The sequence below is a fragment of the Dama dama genome, chromosome 16, assembly GCF_033118175.1.
Source record: "Dama dama isolate Ldn47 chromosome 16, ASM3311817v1, whole genome shotgun sequence".
Lineage (NCBI taxonomy): Eukaryota > Metazoa > Chordata > Mammalia > Artiodactyla > Cervidae > Dama > Dama dama.
In genome coordinates, this window is record NC_083696.1 from 36,365,969 (window position 1) to 36,386,164 (window position 20,196).

General features: G+C 52.1%; 2 protein-coding genes across 7 annotated transcripts in view; one reads left to right on the plus strand and one right to left on the minus strand.

Moving 5' to 3' along the window:
* The first annotated feature begins 2,778 nt into the window (after window positions 1-2,778).
* CHRNA2 (cholinergic receptor nicotinic alpha 2 subunit) lies at window positions 2,779-19,681 on the plus strand. Its single transcript, XM_061163846.1, has 7 exons — window positions 2,779-2,851; window positions 4,077-4,228; window positions 4,669-4,713; window positions 8,705-8,814; window positions 11,727-12,735; window positions 13,912-14,323; window positions 19,603-19,681. Exons 1-6 carry the CDS (start codon window positions 2,779-2,781, stop codon window positions 14,035-14,037), a joined length of 1,515 nt encoding a protein of 504 aa, XP_061019829.1. The 3' UTR covers window positions 14,038-14,323; window positions 19,603-19,681.
* PTK2B (protein tyrosine kinase 2 beta) overlaps window positions 15,084-20,196 on the minus strand; it is a 132,825-nt gene continuing 127,712 nt past the window's right edge. For all 6 annotated transcript variants that reach the window (XM_061163839.1, XM_061163841.1, XM_061163840.1 and 3 more), the window contains 4 exons: window positions 19,378-19,424; window positions 18,573-18,710; window positions 18,066-18,146; window positions 15,084-16,168 (listed from right to left, as the gene is read on the minus strand). In XM_061163839.1, the coding sequence (XP_061019822.1) occupies window positions 15,953-16,168; window positions 18,066-18,146; window positions 18,573-18,710; window positions 19,378-19,424 (482 nt within the window). In that variant the 3' untranslated portion in view covers window positions 15,084-15,952. The remainder of the gene's footprint in view (window positions 16,169-18,065; window positions 18,147-18,572; window positions 18,711-19,377; window positions 19,425-20,196) is intronic.

The following is a 20,196-nucleotide window of genomic DNA, read 5'->3' on the forward strand; positions in this document are numbered from 1 at the left end:
TATAGTCACAGGTAAGAAAGGTGTCCCCCCCCCCCCACTGGTGTTGGTGACTTGGTGGGTATGTGGACATTAAGTGGGTGATTCAAAGGAATATGAGAGGATCAGCAGCTTCTGGGTACTTGGGGCGGGGGTGGGTGTATGTCAGACTGCAGGAAGATGCCTGCCTCTAGAAAAATTTTAGTTTTTTGGTTGTCCCTGCTGGGGCTGTAAAAGTCCAGTGACAGTCACCTCCTCTCACTGTGAAGGTAGCTCTATCTCAGGCATTATTGGCTTTACTTTATTGAATCTGCTTCTATGTCTTTAATATCACTATTCCTCTCTTGTCATTTATTTATTACTCAGTATTCCATATCCTTGAATAAAGGCTAACAGACATCCATGCTATTCACTGACTTGGAGGGTACCAAGTTCTATCATTGCTGTTTTTTTATTTTTATTTTTTTCCCTGAGGCTGGAATTTGTAGAAGAAAATGACCAGGAAAATGACCAGCTGGTGTGGTAATCCAGATGACCTTTAAGATTCCATCCAAGCTTGAGAGATTACGCGTCTGTGATTAATCAATGTATTGAGCTGATCATAAGAAAGCTAGAAATAGGCTCTCTCTATCACTGCCTAAGCAGTTCTGATGAAGTGATTTGGAAGAAGAAACACTATTATTTCCTCTAATCAAGGGACTTTCTCTGGGATATTGACAGTTACAGGAGAACAATGACTCCCATGCCTGGGGATGTGCCGGGTAATGGACAGGGGCTCGGCGAGATGCAAGCAGGTTTTATGGAGAAGGTGGGCCTTGTGAAAAGAGTAGAACAGTGTGAGAAGTTGAAAACCAGCTGCCATGGGAAGATGGACAAAGAAGTCAGTGCATACCACCTTAACTTCGGTGGAATCAGGGTTCAGGACGTGGGCAAGAGAGGCTGACTTGGGTTGGGGTGTGGGGAGCTCTAGTGACCCTGATACATCATGGCAATGCAAGCCCAGTGAGCATGTCTGAGCCCTTTGAAATGAAAGTAAAAGTGTTAGTCACTCCATCATGTCTGACTCTTTGCAACCCGCATAGACTGTAGTCCGCCAGTCTCCTCTGTCCATGGAGTTCTCCAGGCAAGGATACTGAAGTGGGTAGCCAATCCCTTCTCCAGGGGATCTTTCCAACCCAATCGAATTCAGGTCTTCTGCAGTGCAGGCAAAGCCTTTACCAGCTGAGCCACATGGAAGCCTTGAGTCCTTTATTTATGCAACACTTCTCGTATAGCTTTCCCTGTGCACCCCATTCGTCCAGACCCACCTTACAAACAGGGTCATCACCCCACAGGCACTGCCCTCCAACCTACCGATCCAGGCATGTAGAAGATTTAAGGGTTTGGGGCTCTTTCTCTTTTCGTATCTTTCTAACAAGAGGTGGAAGTTTACTCTAGTTACTGCTAATTACCTGGAACAGCTTCTCCTTTGGTTTCCAGTGACAAATTAATTAAATTATCATAGTGGACTAATTACAAGATATGCAAGGGTGAGTCTTCTTGCAGGAATATGTCCACCCGAGTCGACTGAATCTCATTTGCACATTCTTCCAGGGGGTCCCGGATGTCTCTGGTTGAATCTTTATATGATGCAAGTTCAGCATGCCTTGATTTCTACTTCTTTTTCCCCTATTCTCACGAGTGGGGAAAAAAACATGCTTTCATTTAGTTCCCTTGGTTGGAAGGTGAAACAGATTATAGTCTTGGGATCTGCACCCATGATACTGGTTGGAAGAAGGGAGTGAAGCTGTGCACGGAGCAACCTCCTAGAACTTTGGATTTAGGTGAGACTGGCTTTGGTGTGGGGCACCTGGGCCTTGTCACCACCTGTCTGTCACAGATCTTAGTTGTGATTGTGGCAGAGCAATGACAGTCACAACCTACAAAACGCAGGCCAGTGCTGGCCGAGTCGCCCATACAAAATTATCTTTCTAGTTGCCACCACTGAGCATCACTAGAGCACATCATAGTTGAGAAGCTGAGGTGTGAGCCTGAATTCCAACTTCATCATGTGTTGACTATGTTACTGTTGTTCACTTGCTAAGTTGTGTCTGACTCTTGGTGACCCCATGAGCTGCAGCACACCAGGCTTCCCTGTCCTCTACTATCTCCCGGAGTCTGCTCAAACTTATGTCCATCGAGTCAGAGACGCTATCTAACCATCTCACCCTCTCCCGCCTCCTTCTCCTTTTGCTTCAGTCTTTTCCAGCCTCAGGGTCTTTTCCAGTGAGTCAGCTATGCGCCTCAGGCCAAAGTATTGGAGCTTCAGCTTCAGCATCAGTCCTTTCAGTGAATATTTAGAGTTTATTTCCTTTAAGATAGGCTGGTTTGATCTCCTTGCAGTCCAAGGGACTCTCAAGAGTCTTCTCCAGCACCACAATTCAAAAGCATCAATAACTATGTGACTTTGGGCAAATCAGTCCATTTTTCTGATCATTAGTGTATTTAATTTAAATAAAAAGGACACTACTATCCCCTTCCCCTTACCTTCCTAGGATTGATGGGAGGTCCAAATGAGGTCAAAGGTGTGAGGCACTGGAGGTGATGCGTTCTTGTGTCAAGGAGGCATCACCCTAAGAACACTTTGCTGGTCTCACTCAGGTTCTAAGGTGAGAGGGAAGCCTTTCGGAATCCCCCAGGGAGTTCTGCTGTGCTAGATCCCCATGCCCTCTTGGGGGAGTGGTCCCAGCTTCAACCCACAGTCAGCCCCAAGCCGGCCTTCCTTCTGATGTCCAGCCGCAGCCAGATCCCTCCTCTGAAGCCATGGGTCCCTCCCGGCTTGTGCTCCCGTTCAAGACAAAGCTCGGGCTCTGGTGGCTTCTTCTGATCCCGGCAGGTGAGCGGGGGCGGTCCCCAGGGCATCCTGTCACACGCGTGAGCGCACATGCCTTGGGTTGAAACTGATGAAAGTGGGTTGGTGGTGGCCCGCCAGAGCCTCGGGGTGGGGGTGGGGTAGCTGTTCCATCGCGGGAAGGTAGGGGGCGCTCGCTGTGGCATCTGAACCTCCGAAGCTCAGTGCTCCCCATTTGCAAATTGCTACCTGTGCTGTGACCCTCCCAGGGCTCTTGGGTGTGTGACCTGGAATGAAGGCTAGTGACTCACACCTGAGAAACACACATGGCAGCTGCTGTCGGTGTTTTGAATTTTAGAGCAGTGGTTCTCGACCTGCTCGGGCAGGAGAATCCTGAAGAGGTGAAGCTGTTTGCAGAACAGGGTGAAACCAGACAAGAGTGATTCCATCAGACAATCTGGGGACACTTTGCCTAGCTGATGAGAAGGAGCAGATACCAGGGGTTTGAGGAAAAACAGGGGAAAGTCTCCGAGTGGCAGAGAATTTCATGGTTAGCTTTAGAGGTTCCTTATAAGAGAATGGGAGTGAAAGCTCCCGGGGCCAGCTCACCCCACACAATCAGGTGCTTCTCACAGTTTGCTATCCCTTGGGTCTCCTCAGTTTCAGGCTTAATCTTGTCCCTCTGCCTGACTTCTTCCCACTGCTCTGCACCCCTCTGAGCACTTGTTTTCACCCCTTATCCATTGTTGTTGCTCTTCAGTTGCTAAGTTGTGTCTGACTCTTTGTGACCTCATCGACTTTGGCACGCCAGGCTTTTCTGTCCTTCACCATCTCCTGGAGTTTGCTCAAACTCATGTCCATTGAGTCGATGATGCCATTTAATCATCTCATGCTCTGCTGCCCCCTTCTCCTCCTGCCCTCAATCTTTTCCAGCATCAGGGTCTTTTCCAATGAATCAGCTCTTTGCATTAGGTGGCCAAAGTACTGGAGCTTCAGCTTCAGCATCAGTCCTTACCCAGTTGTCACAGAGTAACTGATATTGCTTGAGTGCCGACTATGCACTGATCAGCTGCTTTGTAAGCTCAAACAGACGTTATTATATTTCATTCTCAGCAGTGTTTTGACATAGGTACTGGATTAGTGTGCCCATTTTGCAGATAAGGAAAACTAAGGTTCAGTGAGGCTGAGTGGCTCTGGTTGGATGGGAGAAAAAACCAAGCGCCCAGCACCACGGACTCCTGGAAACCCCATCTCCCCTCCTGTCCAACAGTATCCTCGGAGAGGGCCCCCCAAACCCAAGCTGAGGACCGCCTCTTCAAACACCTCTTTAGGGGCTACAACCGCTGGGCGAGGCCGGTGCCCAACACCTCAGACGTGGTGATCGTGCGCTTCGGGCTGTCTATCGCCCAGCTCATCGATGTGGTGCGTCTGTCCTCCTATCCTTCCCCCTTGGGATCAGCCCCGGGCACGGACCCCTTTCCAGGGCTCCTCTGTTCCTCCCCATCTCCAGCCCTCCCAGCCCACCTCAGTCAGAGCATCACCCTTCAATGTCACAGGTGTTGTCTCCCTTCCACTCTCAGCCCTGGAGCCCCTCCAGGGAGGGCGTTGATTGGCAACAGTGGGTTTTCTAAATGCCTGACTTGTGTCACCTGACATAAGCCCAGAGGCCCCAGAGTCCTGTGTGATCCTGAAGAATCAGAGTGAAGAGGGCAGTACCAGGAGGGGTGGAGGGTGGGCTGGACTTGGGGTGTCATGTCAAAGCTTCTTTGGTGAGTGGGGTCCTGAATCAGCTCCTCCCACTCTGCCCTGTTTTCTGGGGCTGGCTCCTCAGTCTAACTGCTTTCTCTCCCGCTACTGGTCAGGATGAGAAGAACCAGATGATGACTACCAACGTCTGGCTAAAGCAGGTGAGTGTCCCTCCCCGGGGCGAGGCAGGAGCTGGGTGGGAACTCAAGAACCCTAGACCCTCCCAGGACTCTTTCACTAGCAGCATGATTCTAAATCCACCTTTTGCCTGAGACTTGCCACTCAGCAAAGCCAGCCGATTGCAGGCCGCTCCTTGCGAGGGGCTGTGCTCCTGTGGCCAGGCTCTGAGTCCGGTGTCAGAGACTCCACCTACAAGAGCCACGTGGTCCCCTTCCCGGGAGTGGACCTTGCCTACATCCCTGCTACATTTGCAGGTCAGCTCACTGAACTGTCACTGAAAACATGGGCGGTTTTATTCTGCCCGCTTTACAGCCGAGGGAAACCGAAGCAGAGTGCATCTCGGCTAGAAGAGAGCGGCCAGGTGTGTCCCACTCGGTATCCCAGGCTCCCTCTACTGGAGAATACTGAGCGTTCTGTGTCGACGCTGCCTAACAGGCTTCCCCAAACCTCCCAGCTTAAAGCAACAGACAGCTTATCATATCAAGAGATTTTATGGCCAGGCGTTTTAGTGCTTTGCTTGGGGACTCCTGGTGGCACTTGGCTGGTGGCTGGAGGGTCCAAGGTGGTTTCACTCACATGTCCATCCCTCAGCAGGGATGTCTGGAAGGTTCTGAAAGACTCTGGAAGCCAGGCCCAGCCATGCCTTCTCCTCCAGGCACTTTCAGGGTCTCTCCATCTGTTCTCTCCAGAAGAGGAGCTGGACTCCTCACCTGATGGCCCAGGGACCCCAGGGAAAGGGTCCCACGAGACAGGAAATGTAGTTGCTGCCTCTTAACCAGAAACTGGCTCAGCATCAGTGCTGGTAATGGGTGGGCGGCCCTCTTTGACATGCCACTCACAAGGGCAGAACTCGGGTGCACGGGTTTTTTAGATCTCTCTCCCTTGCCCTCCTCATGCTCACACTGACCCTGAAGTGGAGATGGGAGAAGACGAGAAAGAGGGCCCAGCCCTTTGCCTACGTCCCTCCCATGGTGTCTTTTCCCCAACCCACTGGCAACCTAACCCTCCCCATCTCAGAGGCTGGCACTTTGAAAACCATAACCATCAGAATTGTGATGGACATTTCTGTATGAGTCATTTTAAAATATATATATATTTATTTTGTATTTTTGGCTGCGCTGGGTCTTCGTTGTGGCACATGGGCTTTCTCTAATTGCGGGGTGCATGCTTCTCGTTGCAGAGTATGGGGGGCGCTTGGGCTTCAGTAGTTGCTGCACGCGGGCTTAGCCGCTCCCCAGCGTGTGGGATCGTCCCAAACCAGGGGTCCAACCCGTATCTGCTGCATTGCAAGCCAGATTCTTTTCTTAAAATTAATTTATTGTTAAATGAAACAAAGATGAATATTTTTAATGAAAAAAGGTACAATGCACAAAGAAGATAGACATCATAAACCATTAGACACTTAACATAGAGAAACTAAGATATACAAAGCAAAAATCAGAAGAAATAGAAGGGAAAAGAATAAAATATATAATAGTGAGATATGTTAACATCTTTCTCAGAATATTTTATCAAGTGCAGAAAAAATAAGAATAGGAGCATCTTGAATGATGTTATTAACAACTAAAATATGATAGATTTCCATTTATATTAGTTCGTATAAATCTTATAGCCTACACAAATATATTTAAACTTTTGTATCTCATATGCTGTTATTAGATGTCCACAGGACATTTAGAAGAACTGGCAAAGAGATAAACATAACTAAATTTAAAAAGTAGGTTTCTTTTTTGTGTGATTCAGTTATACATATACACATGCATTATTTTTGAAATTATTTTCCACTATAGGTTATTATAAGATATTGACTATAGTTCTTTGTGCTATACAGTAACAAGCCAGATTCTTAACCCTGGACCACCAGGGATGTCCTGTCTGAGTCTTTGGAATGAACATGATACTGTGAGTGTCCAATGTGCCATTCCCGCTCCATAGGCTGGAGGTCGTGTGGGGCTGTCTGCTGGCCATTCAGACTTGACAACTGGATGTTTAGATGGATGGCATGGATCAGACCCCTCTGATGCTGTTGACCTTGGAACTGTGGGGGCCATGAGGTTCCTCTTTACAGAGGAGATGCAGAGCCATGAAGGGACTTGGGAGGCCACAGCAGTGCAAAGACCATATCTTGAACCTGGGTGACTGCCAGTGTCCCTGTGGGCCAGTTATCTTGGCTTCAGGGGCTGGGGTAGTAAAGAGAGAAAGAAGCACTGCAGCAAGAGTCAGGCCAACAGCACCGTCTCTGGCCAGCCTGTGACACCATGCAAGTTAGTCTCAGCCTCACTTTTCTCATCTGTAAGATGGGGATACTACAATCTATTTGCCAATTCATATAACCCAACTTGGTGTGGATGCCCCTCAACTGTTGGTTGAATCTGAAAACTTGACACACAATGGACTGGGGGAAAGGGAAATATTTATAAAGACCAATCCGTTTCAAAATGGTTCCTCAATGTCCTGAAAAATCGTGACAATTTTAGGAACATTTTTATCTTTCCTGTTTTTGCAATCTGGCTTGTCTTTCTGTCTAAGCCTTCACCTGAAAGTGAAAGTGAAGTCGCTCAGTCATGTCTGACTCTTTGAGATCCCATGGACTGTAGCCTACCAGGCTTCTCCATCCATGGGATTTTCCAGGCAAGAGTACTGGAGTGGGTTGCCATTTCCTTCTTCAAAGCTTTCACCTACACACAAGTAATTAGCACCACGGCTAAGCCAATGTCTTCCCAAGCGTGGTTTTGCTACCAATGGCGGTTTCTTGAGATGATTTTAGTTGGCTTCAAAACCTCTTAAAAAAAAAGTTATACATTTATATTTTAGTAGATGGCTTCAAATCATGTGGGTTTTCCAGCTACTTCATGATGTAAAATTCAGAAATTTATGTAAGTTTAAAACTAGTGAATCAGTTTAAAGGAAAATATTAAGTAAATGCTTAATACTAAAGCTAAGTAAACGCTAACACACTGCTAAGGTGGTGCACATATATGGGCAAAACTTATGAAGTTGGGGCTTGAGTGCTTGAAATCTGGGAATCACTGAGCAGGATCAGTGCTTTTCCTCTCATGTGCCTGCCTCCTCCAAAGCCTCCTGTTTTCCTTCTTGGACCCCCTGCCCAGTTGATGAGTTTGTATAAATGTTGCACAGCTATCCTTAGAGGGGAAAGGTTACCATGCACGGGAGCCTTTTCAACAGTGCACCACTGCACTATTTTAGTGAAAATGCACAAAAGGAAAATGACCCCTAGAATTAGGGCAAGTTTGACGACTCGGAGACTTGGGTTCAAGCCCTAGCGCCGCCACTTGCTGACGCCATACCCTCCAAGCTTCACTTGAAAAACACAGATTCACATGAACCAGCCAGTGGAATCAGGGCTACTAGCGGGACTTAGCAGCAGCAGCAGCAGCAGCAGGGGGCGCTCTGGAGCAGCAGGGGGCGCTCAGTTGGAAAGTCACTGGTTGACTGTCCTTTCTCAGCTGTGTAACTCTGATGTGTTGTTTTTACCCATCTGGTCCTCAGTTTTCTTATCTGTTAGATGGGGCAGTACTTCTACCTGCTCTGCCCTCTTTGCCCAGCTCTTCCCATTGAGGCTCTTGCTAGACAGAGGGTGTGAAAAACCTTTGCAAACTGTGATGCACTGAAAAAAAAAAGTTACTATAAATGAGTGAGGTTGCTTGCCGGGGTCATCCAGCTAGGAACCGGCATAACAAAGGCGGGAGTAGGGTGATCCACGGTCAGATGTGACCCGGACTTTGAGTACTAGAGTTGGGGCAAACCGAGAGCTTGGTCGTCTTAGACCGAACTCCCCTTTCCCGTCTCAGGGCCCTTTGGGGGCATCGTGGCCCTATCTATGCTGCAGGACCGGGTGAGGAGCTCCGGATGCTCTGTAATCGGCTGCGGGGCGTCCCTAAGCTGCCCGAGGTTTCCCCAGACCCCCTCCCCTGGCAGGGCCGCTTACGGGACTCCCTTCCCCACTCACAGGAGTGGAGCGACTACAAGCTGCGCTGGAACCCGGTCGATTTCGGCAACATCACATCCCTCCGCGTCCCTTCGGAGATGATCTGGATCCCAGACATAGTCCTCTACAACAAGTAGGAAGCGGCTGGGGTCCTGGGACACCGTGCCTGCGAGGGGCGGGTAACCTGATGCTGGGCTGCGTTGGCCTTGGGAGGCGCGCCCCCTCGTGGCCCAGCTGCCTTGCCTTCCTCTCAAACTCCTGCTTTGCTCGACGCTCCACCTTTTCTTGATTCTCTTCTTTCATTTCATGCTTTCACTCATACACCCCAAGTTTACTGAGCACCTACTATATATCCGTGCCTGCGCTCTGCTAGTGGGACACAGATTTGCCAACACTGAATATTGTTTGAAAAATGCGGTTGGTGCAGGTTGTGAAAACAATGCCTTAAGGGTTGGCGTTTTTGCAGGATGGCATGATTGTTGGAACAGGTAAGCAGCATCTCCCGGTAGCACCTTTGAAGGGGGCGGAAGTGACATTTAAAAATATTATTTATAGTTGCCTTGTATTCAGAACCAAGAAAGACCTGTCTTTGAGTGTAAGGACTAAAAGTTCTCCAGGGGATCTTCCTGACCCAAGGATTGAACCTGGGTCTCCTGCATTAGCAGGCAGATTCTTTACTGAGCCCCCAAAGAAGCACCCCCCCCCCAAAAAAAATGTCAGGGGAATCTTAAGAGAGCCCCAGAGGGCCAGGTCGGTTGTTTTTTTTTTTTTTAAATAGAAGATATAAAGAATTACAACTTCATTTATGTTTAGTAGCCAGTAATTCTTTATTTAGAAGTCAAGAACTGAAAATTAAGAGATGTTTGGCATGATACTTGTCTAAAAAAGTTTTCTAAAGTGGGGCTCCAGAAAGCACTAGTCCCTGGAGATAGGACTAGGTATGAAAAATAGTTTTGTGGTCAAATAATTCTAGAAAACCTTGTATGTCATTAAACCCCCTTTGGCACCCCATCCCTAGTCCTTTGGAAAATGTCATTTTTAAATGTTGTTAGAAGTTGGACAGACAAGACACCCCCTGAGCCCAGCGTTTCCCAATTCATTTGACCCAAATTTGGAAAAAGCTATTTTTAAACAATAGAATAAAGGGAAACAGATGACAGTGATCCCTTTACACTGCCCAGCCCCAATCAGGCCCAGAGCCCTTTCATCTGAGCCATCTCTGTAAACACACATTCGGCAGGGATCATCTGCACTGTCTCACACTGACCACTCACCGCACTTAGGATCCCTCTCGTTTCTGCTTCTCCATTCTGGCAGAGCGCAGGAGCACAGTCCTCGCATCAGCCAGGGCCTGGAGTTTTAGGACTGCCAACAAGGCCAGTGTTACCTGATTATAACAGGAAATTCCTCTGATAGAACAAAAGTTCAAATCAAATTCTTACAGACATTTAAAGAAAGGTCTCTCCTCCAGCCAAACCCTCCGCTTCGGGTTAAGAAGACCCGGGACAGTGTTTGGGTCTTTCCTCAAAGTAGGGGCCCATGGTGCCATCTAGTGGTCATTGAGTATAATGTCTTCAAAAATCAAACAAACTTTTGCCCTCATCCGTTTGTACCTCCTTTTCAAAATTCTGGTTTCCAATCGACTTAAATCTCTAGCCTGGAACTACTGCAAGGGAAAGAAGTGTCTCTTCCTGTGTGTTCTGGTTCACCTGCTTTTAGGATTGACCGTGGAATCAGCGGAGGGAAGTATGGCTGGGGGCCAAGAGCCCATTGCGCCACTTTTCAGGGGCAGTCAGGGACTCAGGCTCCCAGGAAGCCCTATTGGGCTGGTCACCACTGTTCCAGTGTCACCAGCATCCTTATGGGCCCTTAGATGGGTAGCCTCAGGAGGCTGCTGGCCTCCTCTCTCACCACTCCCACCTAGGCCCCACCCCCGCCCCCAACTCACCTTCCAGCAGGTCCCCAGCCCAAGCATTGTCTGTGAGCCATAGCCTTTCATCCTCCATTCCTTGTTCCGCGGAAGCTCTGCTGGTCCACTCTCCACCCCAGCTTTCTGCCAGATCCTACCATCCACCCATCAAGGCTTTGCTAAAATGGCAACTTGCTCACCGGAAGGGAGCTCCCCCCAATAGTTGTTGGGGAGCACTCTGATTGGCCTCCTAATGCTGTTGCCAAACTGCCTCCCTTGAACTGTAGATGTTCTGGGCTCGTCTTTTCTTTGTGGTTCCCTCAGGGCAGGCTTGAGTCTCCCATCCCATCCCCCCCAACAGTCCCTATAGTGGCCCTGGTGGGGGCAGCTGACTCAAATATGCCTGTTAACTGGATGGATTCCTCCTTCACCAGCAAAATTATCAAGTCTCTGCTGAGGAAGAAACTAAACTGCCAGGTAGAAAAGACAAGACCACTAGGAGAGGGGCTTCATCGCCACCTATGGCAGATGGTGTGGGGTATAATATAAAACAACCAGGGCGGCTCAGCAGCAAAGAATCTGCCTGCCAATGCAGGAGACACAGGAAATGGGTTCAATCCCTGAGTCCCCTGGAGAAGGAAATGGCAGCCCACTCCAGTATCTTACCCGGGAAGTCCCATGGACAGAGGAGCTTGGGTGGTTCCAGTCCATGGGGTCGCAGCACAATTACCCTAAAATGTTAAATGAATACAAACAGGCCATCAAACTATGTATATACCCTGTGATCACAAATATATAAAAATTCTATATGTGTTGTCTAGATGATGATCAAATATATGTGATATATATATGTATATGTATACATATATCATCAACAGTGATTATTTTAAAAATTCTTGGTACTTTCCTATATTCTTCAAAATTCCTACTTTTGTAGTGAGGAAGATGGTGTCTGAAAGACAACGCAGGTAGCTCTAGCTGCCTGTGTGCTGAAGAGTCTTGCTTGTTCAAGTCCCAACAGCCCGGTGTGGTCTGGCTGTGTTATTGGGGTCCCCCTGCTGGTAGTTATCTGGAGTAGCCTGGGTTGGGCAGCTGGGGTTCCCCAGGTGCCCCCCCAATGCCTCTCCTCTCCTCAGTGCAGATGGGGAGTTCGTGGTGACCCACATGACCAAGGCCCACCTCTTCTCCTCGGGCATGGTGCACTGGGTACCGCCCGCCATCTACAAGAGTTCCTGCAGCATCGACGTCACCTTCTTCCCCTTCGACCAGCAGAACTGCAAGATGAAGTTTGGCTCCTGGTCGTACGACAAGGCCAAGATCGACCTGGTGCAGATGGAGCAGACGGTGGACCTGAAGGACTACTGGGAGAGTGGTGAGTGGGCCATCGTCAATGCCACGGGCACCTACAACACCAAGAAGTACGATTGTTGCGACGAGGTCTACGCCGACGTCACCTACTACTTCGTCATCCGGCGCCTGCCCCTGTTCTACACCATCAACCTCATCATCCCCTGCCTGCTCATCTCCTGCCTCACCGTGCTGGTTTTCTACCTGCCCTCCGACTGTGGGGAGAAGATCACGCTGTGCATCTCTGTGCTGCTCTCGCTCACCGTCTTCCTGCTGCTGATCACCGAGATCATCCCGTCCACCTCGCTGGTCATCCCACTCATCAGCGAGTACCTGCTCTTCACCATGATCTTCGTCACCCTGTCCATCGTCATCACCGTCTTCGTGCTCAACGTCCACCACCGCTCCGCCAGCACCCACAACATGCCCCACTGGGTGCGGGTGGCCTTTCTGGGCTGTGTGTCCCGCTGGCTTCTCATAAGCCGGCCATTGCCACCCTTGGAGCTCCGAGTCCCTCCGGATCTGAAGCTCTGCCCCTCCTATCGCTGGCTGGAGACCAACGTGGATGTGGAGGAGAGAGAGGAGGAGGAGGAGGAAGGCAGATGGGCGTGTGCGGGCCCTTTGTCCCCCTCCGTGGGCGTCTACACCCATGGGAGTCTGCACCCAGGGGCCTCGGGTCCCAAGGCAGAAGCCCAGGTGCTGGACGGCGGACTCCTGCTGTCCCCGCGGGTACAGAAGGCCCTGGAGGGTGTGCGCTACATTGCTGATCACCTGCGGGCTGAGGATGCTGATTCCTCGGTGAGTGGGGGCTGGGGGAGGGGGGAGGGTCCCTCCCCTGGGTGACTCTACCAGCCTAGAATGGAACCACTCCCCCTCCCCCGAGGGTGTTGGCTTACACCAACCCAGTCTCCTCCACAAGGACCATCTCCCTTAGGCATGGCCTTGGAATCTGGAATACATTGTGAAGGAGAACAGCTGGCTGGCAGCTCTTATGACACTTATTGGCAGAACGGCAGTAAAGGCTGTCCCAGCTCAGCTTAACTGGGAGGCAGCAGGACAGAGGCGGATGGATCACCCACGCCATCCTCATGCCAGCCATGTCCCACCAGTGCTCATAGGTGGGCAGACGGGGGTGAGCGGAGCGGGCAGAGGGAGTTCCCTCAGGAGGTCCCCCCAAACCAGCCTGCTGCTTTGTCCTGCTGGGCTCCCCTTCCCCGTCCGTGTCCTGGGCTCTGGGCACTTTGTCAACTTTACTATTCACCCACAAACCCTGAGGAGCTTGGCTGGGCCAAGTGGGCTCCCCTCCACCCCACCCCGGCTGTGTTCTGCATATTAGGTGACAAGGCCACCGCCCAGGGTCACAGAATTCTTCTCACCAACCTTGGGAAGGATGAAAGGCCTGGAGGTTATGACTGAGTGGCCTTGTTGAGTAGATAAGAAAAATTAATTATTATCTAATCTGGAGGCACTTGGCTGGGCTGTGAGCCCCAATCCCACGAAACCCTCAAGCCCTACTGCATATGCCCCCCTACTAGCCTTCTCTGGCCATACCCTCACCTACCTTCAAAGTGGCCGGGTGAGTGGTTGGGGAGGCAACTGTGGGGGAAACAAAGTCTTCACCATTTTGCAACTTCTGAGTGTTGTGCTGAAAATCACCCTCCTCCAGGGAGAGTTCACTCCCCTGGGTGATTCTAGAACCTTCTGTGTCTCGAACTTCCATAACCTGGAACTTGAGAGCCCATGGAAAGGCTCTGGGCTATTGTCATAGGGGTGGGATAGGGTGGGAATCCCTAAGCGAGGGTTATTTGAGTATTTGAGTCTTGAGACACTTCTGTCGTCCCCTCCCCCCCTCCCCAGCTGCCTTAGCTTCCCAAGGTCTCAGGGGGGTTGCCACTGCCCCCAGCACCATCCTCCTAGGGGCTGTGAGTGGATGGGGCACCTCCCCTTTCACTGTGCACCCATCTCCCCCTGCAGGTGAAGGAAGACTGGAGGTACGTGGCCATGGTCATTGATAGGATATTCCTCTGGTTGTTTATCCTCGTTTGCTTCCTGGGGACCGTCGGACTCTTCCTCCCTCCCTTCCTGGCTGGAATGATCTGATGTCACATCGCCTGCTCTGGCCCGGAGGTGGCATGGCTGACTGTCGTTCCCTGCTGCCACCTCTGGAGTTCGCCTTTGGGGTCAACGCCATCTGACTGCAGGTGTCTCTCCATGGAGTCCAAATGTGGAAGTCTGCTTAGAATGCTTTGCTTGACATTTTTATACTATGTGCTGAGAATCTGCTGGGTATAGAGCCCTGTCTGGGTTTTAGGAGTTGGGCGAGGAGGAACTTGCTTTGCAGAGGGTTACCATGTGGCGAGGACGATGTGAAGATGGTGACGTGGTGGTAAGATGCTCCTGAGATGCAAGAGGGATGGGAGGGCCAAGATGGGGGACCCAGGAAGTGGGGTGGGGCCATGTGAGGAGGCTCAGACATCAAAGGAGGGGTGTGTGGGGAGAGGGTGCCTCAGGGGGCAGGGAGCTCAGGTGCCTACCCCTTCCACACCCCCACGTGCTCTCCCTGACACTCCAGGGAAAACTGGCCACCCCAGGCCCAGTCCACCTGCCTCAGTTCTTTCCAAGACCCGCCCCCCCCGCCCCGGGGTCATTCTTATTTCTGACCCCTCCTGCTCTGTGGACGCAGCCCCAGCCCCCTACCACTCCTCCTATTTCTCCTGAAGCAGGGATGCTCCCAGCCTTGACCTCCCGGTGTAGAGATGTTCCCTCTGGTTATTCCATCTCCCAACCAACTCGCAAATGAGGAAAGAGAGCAAGTAAAGCCGCAGTCACTGCTCAGGCAGCTAGGACCCCCTCCAGCCCCCAAAGAGCCCTGGTTCCATGGATGGCAGCTGGGAGGATGCACTGGCTTTTCTTTGTGGCAGCGGAAAGGCTGTCCGGGTCCCTCCTGGAAAGCCGCCCTCGGGTCAGGCACCCGGGGCGAAGGGCTGGAGCACGCGGGTACCTGACCCCAGCACCCTGGCTTTACCCCGTACCCTGGGGGTTGAGCCCTGGCTTCGTTCAGCTTTTCCATCTCTGCCCAACAGAACCACAATCGATTCCTTCCAGGGCCTCAGAAGTTCAAACAAACGAAATAATCAAACCACAAAGCAAATGGTACAATTTTATTTCATCCACAAGTCAAATATAAAGGAGGTAAAAGAGTGTTCTGCACATACACAAGAGAGGGAGGGAGACAGGGCGTGGATGAGAGAAAGGGAGAGCAAAGATAAGTAAGAAAAGACAGTAAGAAAAGAGAAGGAAGGGGCCAGGGAGGGAAGAAAAGCAAGGGGGCGAGGAATGCAAAGGCGTCCAGGTCCAGTTTGGCCTTGTTTCTCCCCCCCTCCCCTCTCTGTGTGAGGAGGACACAGCCTCCTGGGCGCCAGCTCCCAATAGCTTGTCCCTTGACCATCCCAGGCCCCGCTCCGCCCCTCACTGGGGCCCACGGCTGTCGGTCCAGACGGACTCACATTAAATAAATTCCAATATACACTGTACAAGAAGGCCAGGTCCATGCCTCATGACACCAGCCGCCGGCCTCCCCACTGAAAACCCCTCTCGGTGCCTCCCTCTGTGCGCGGGGCTAGGGGAGGGGACCTCCGTGGGCGGAGGAGGGAGGAGAACTAGCTTGGTTCCCCAATCGGCCTGCCCTGTCCCTGCGTAAAGCCATCGCGGCCACAAGGATCTGCCGCGTGACCCCCTTGGGCCAGGCAGGAGTGGCCGGCGGGCAGCAGCCGCGCTCCCTCTGAGCCTCTGTCACCCCCTGGTATCCTGCAGCCCTGAGTCCCCTCTGTCCAGCTGGGGCCTGGGCAGCACAGTCTGGGAGTAGGGTGGGGGAGAGGCGACGTGCAAAACGGCAAGGGAAGAAGGACCCCCCTCGGCCTTCCCTCCCCAAGTGGGCCCACGGACCGAAGGCGAGGCAGGGGCCGGGAGGAGCGGGCGGGCGGGGCGGAGACGCGGGCGGGAGGCGCCGCCCTCTTCACTCTGCCAGCGGGCGGGCCAGGTTGGCCACGACCTTGGCTTGGTCCACGGCGTCCAGCAGGTTCTTGGCGTCCACGGCCAGCGTGTGGGAGGCGGTGAGCATCTGCCGCTTGCACTCCTCACTCAGGGAAGTCACGGCGTTCTGCTGGGCCAGTCGCATCTTATTGATGAGCTCTGCCAGGTCCTTGTTGAGCAGTTTCTGGGTCCCCTCGATCTGCAGGAAGAGCACACAGGAGGGGCTGCCAAGTCCAGGCCCGGAGGGCAGGGAAGCCCCACAGAGGTCCAACTCGGTGCTGACCCAGCCCTGGGCTGAGTCCAAGACCCGTGCTGGTTGGAGCCAGGTCGTCCAGGTCAAACACTGCAGGCCCTCCAGGCCCCAACCTACCCAAGTCAGCCCCCTCCAATCCAGCCCCACAAACAGTCCCTCCCTGGCAACATGCCTGGGTGCTGGCCCGACAGAGTGAATGGTGAGGAGTCAAGTGCCTCCAGGCATCTGTTCACTCTCTACAATCACATCAATAGATCGCGGACTGTGGTCTGGGCTGTAGGGTTTTATTAACCACTATATCCTTGGATCTAGTGCACGGCTGAACAAAGACTTAGCGCTCAAGAGATATTTATCAAGTGAAAGAAGAGCCCGGCCTTCAGTGCCTAGGTGTGGCGCTTTCATGCCCGGCGGGACCAACCCGGAGGGGGCTCCGCTGGACTGCCACAGCCACCCTGAAGGGGTCTGGGAAGTGCCCAGGCCCCCTGCCCTGTCCTGCCTGTCTTGAGTGGTCACAGATGGTGGGGACAGTGGCGGGACGCAGTGGGTCAGCTGTGTGTTACACTGCAACCACTAGGAAGTAGTAGCTCAAGCTATAGCCTGGCAGGGGGTGAGGGGGGTCTGTGACTGGGTTTCCAGACAGAAAACCAACAAATGCTCAGAGGCACTGCCTCTGTTTCCAGTCCCGCGGTAACAAATTACCACAAACACAGTGGCTTAAAATAAGTCAGATTTGTGCTCTTACAGTTCTGGGGGTCACAAATCTGGAATGGGTCCCCTGGGGCCAATGTCCAGGTGGCAGCGGAGCTAAGTTCCTTCTGCCGGCTCCAGGGGAGAATTTGTTCCCTGCCTTTTCCAGCTTCACAAGGCTGCTGCCTTCCTCGGCTTGTGGATCCTTCCAGCAATGGCCTCATTCCGACCTCTGCTTCTGTTATCCCATCTCCTTCTCTGACTCTTATGAGACCTCTGCTTCCACCTCCTTCTTACAAGAACCCTTGTGACTACATTGGACCCACTTGGATAATCCAGCATAACTTTCTCATCTGAAGATCCTTAACTTAATCACCTGCAAAGTCCTGTTTGTCATGTAAGGTCACATAGACACAGGCTCTGAGGACGCAGACATCCTTTTTTTGGTGGTTTTTCAGTTGCTAAGTCATGTCTGATTCTTTGTGACCCCATGGACTGCAGCGTGCCAGGCTCCCCTGTCTTCCACTATCTCCTGGAGTTTGCTCAAACTCATGTGCGTTGAGTCACTGATGGTATCTAACCATCTCATCCTCTGCTGTCCTCTTCTTTTGCCTTCAATCTTTCCCAGAATCAGGGTCTTTTCCAGCTATCTTGTGGGGGCGCATTATTCTGCCTACCACTGATACCATCTCCGTGATAGAGCTCTGGCACTCCTGTTTTGGTTTTCGGTGGTTGCTTCTCATTTAAATAAAGAAAATTAGATTAAATGATCAATTGAAGAAACCTTAACTGCTATTTCTGTGACACACTCACCTTGACCTTAGTAAAAAGGGTGACTAGACAAAGAATCATGGACAGGACGGGGCTAAAAAGGAGCGTGTGTGTCCTCCTTTGCCTGTCCTCAGGCACTAAGAAGTCACTGCCACCATCTGAGACCTAAACTAGGAAATTCGCCCCGGAAAGCTGGCGAGGCCCCTGGGTTCCAACTCCGCCCCCTAGTGGTACCTGCAGAAATATGCAGTGCAGAGCTACCTGCTGAAGGCTCGCAGAGATGGGGCTGCCCAGGTGGCCCTTCTGGGTCTCCTGTTGAAACACAGCTGGAGCGGGAAAAGGGGGCAAGGGACAGTGGATGACACCGATGGGACGAGACACTCACCTCTGTCCGTGAAGACGATGGCAAGGAAGGCAGGAGGTCATCCACACTGCCGATGAGCTTCCGCAGGGTCAGGCCCACGTTCTGGGAGAGAGAGGGGTGCGTGGCTGTCACCCTTTGCTTTTTTCTTTTAAAGTCTTTATTGAATTTGTTACAACATTACTTCTGTTTTGTGTTTTGGTTTTTTTGACCCCAAGGCATGTGGGAATCTTAGCTCCCCGACCAGGGATCGAACCTACATTCCCTGTACTGGAAGGTGAAGTCTCAGCCACTGGACCGCCAGGGAAGTCCCACCCTTTGCTTTTTGAGAATGCCATGTCTCCCTTGAGAAGAGCCCTCCTGGGATGGTGTCTGCCTTCCGAGGCTACCTGGGACTAACTTCTCTTTGACAACCTTGCCCTAATGGGGTCTAATCAGGCAGAATGGGAAGCTCAGCCCCTTCCACGTCCTTCCAGGGATGGGCTGAGTGGCCTCCGTCCCCCAAGTGCACGGCTCCTCCCCGGCTCTCACCTTCACCACCACCACGTAGCCCTCGGGAGGCAGCTGGCAGAGCTCATTCTTGAGATCCAGCACGGCCCGCACCAGCTCCATGACGTTGAGGTACACCAGGTCGTCGGTCCGATCCAGGTTGGCTGTGGGCTGGATGGACTGTGGCGGGGAGGGGAGGAGGAGAAGCAGGTGGCCGGAGGGGAGGGTGGCGAGTCAGAGGGACACACCATTCTTTCCTGGGCATGCACTAGTGGTGCCAACTCAGCCACCAAGAAGTTTCTCTGAAATAATAGTGCCTGGTCCTGGGGGGGGGGCGGTGCACCTTCCCTTCTGCTTCTGGGGCAATGGTTCTTATGTGAGAGTCTGCCTGGGTATCTTAAAAAAGTGTTGGTGGCCAGCCTCACAGCAAAGCAACCGAACCATCAGCTGGGCGTGGGGGTCAGGCGGTGTCAAAGCTCTCAGAGGATTCTCATGGGCTGCCAAGGCTGAGACCTGCTGCTCCAGAGTGAAGAAAGCAGTAGCTGCCCCAGAACACGGGGGTGCAGGGAGCCAGTGGGGGTCCACACCTCCTGCTCCTTGGGACAGGAGAGCTTTCCTCCAGGTCAGGGAGGGGGCTGGTCTTCCCCTTGCTTTTTTTTTTTTTTTTTTAATGAATTAGTTGTGTGGCTTTAGACAAGACATTTGCCCTCTCTGGGCCTCAGCTATATAATGAGGATACAGGACTGGATTCTTTCTGTGGGCCTCTGCAGTCTTTGCAGTCCAGACCTTCAGTCTTGTGGGGCCCTGATTCCAATCCATTACCAGCTTCAGCAGAGCCAGCACCTACCTGTGCGCCGAGCCGTGGTGGTTTCTGTGGGGGGGCTGTGAACTCCGCTGCAAAGGGAAGGGACCATGAGTAGGGGTGTCCTCAGCACCCTGACCCCTCCCTTCACAGGTGCTGATGACCAAGCCCAGCTCTTCTCCACTACTACCAGGAGACCCCAGGGAAACGGGACCTGAAACCCAGGACAATGGAAAGTAACCTCTGGTCTCCCTGGTCTTCTGTACGCAGGGACAGGCACTACAGTCCATTTCAAAGACAGAAAAAGCCAAAGTCCTGGTGGAGATGGAGTGATGGCAGTGGGTGTTCCAGCACACCGGGCCCTGAGACGCTGACCTTGACTGTCATGAGAGAGAAACCTGCTCTGAGGGCAGCAGGTGACCCTGGAGCCTCACCCAGCGGGTGCAACAGCCACCGACGTGGTAGATTTGTGAAGCTTCCCTATTGTCTGCTTTGTCCATCTGGGGGTCAAGGAAGTGAACTGCTAGAAGCATGCTGTTCTCTGGACATTCCGATGAACAAAGACACACAGGCCGCGTGGGACTGCTTGGAGTAGCAGTCAGAAGACCTGATTCCACTTTCCACTCTTCCCCCAGAGTGGGGTGAGACTAGGGCAGCTCACTGACAGGCCCCGGGCCTTAAGTGTCATCTGTCAAGTAGGAGCATTCGCTTAGAAGGGCCCTGCAGGAGCCAGATGCCTGGGCTCAAATCTGGGCTCTGCTAATCACTAGCTGTGTGACTTTGGGAAAGTCACTTGCCCTTCCTGTGTATGTTTCATGTCCTTCGTCAAATAGGCATCCTGATACATTGTACCTATTGCATAGG

Bases quoted from the DNA above. Each gene is read 5' to 3' on its own strand.
- CHRNA2 (XM_061163846.1), top strand. From the start codon at position 2,779: ATGGGTCCCTCCCGGCTTGTGCTCCCGTTCAAGACAAAGCTCGGGCTC. The intron at 4,229-4,668 runs GTGCGTCTGTCC...GCTACTGGTCAG, and splicing joins TCGCCCAGCTCATCGATGTG to GATGAGAAGAACCAGATGAT. The intron at 12,736-13,911 runs GTGAGTGGGGGC...CTCCCCCTGCAG, and splicing joins CTGAGGATGCTGATTCCTCG to GTGAAGGAAGACTGGAGGTA.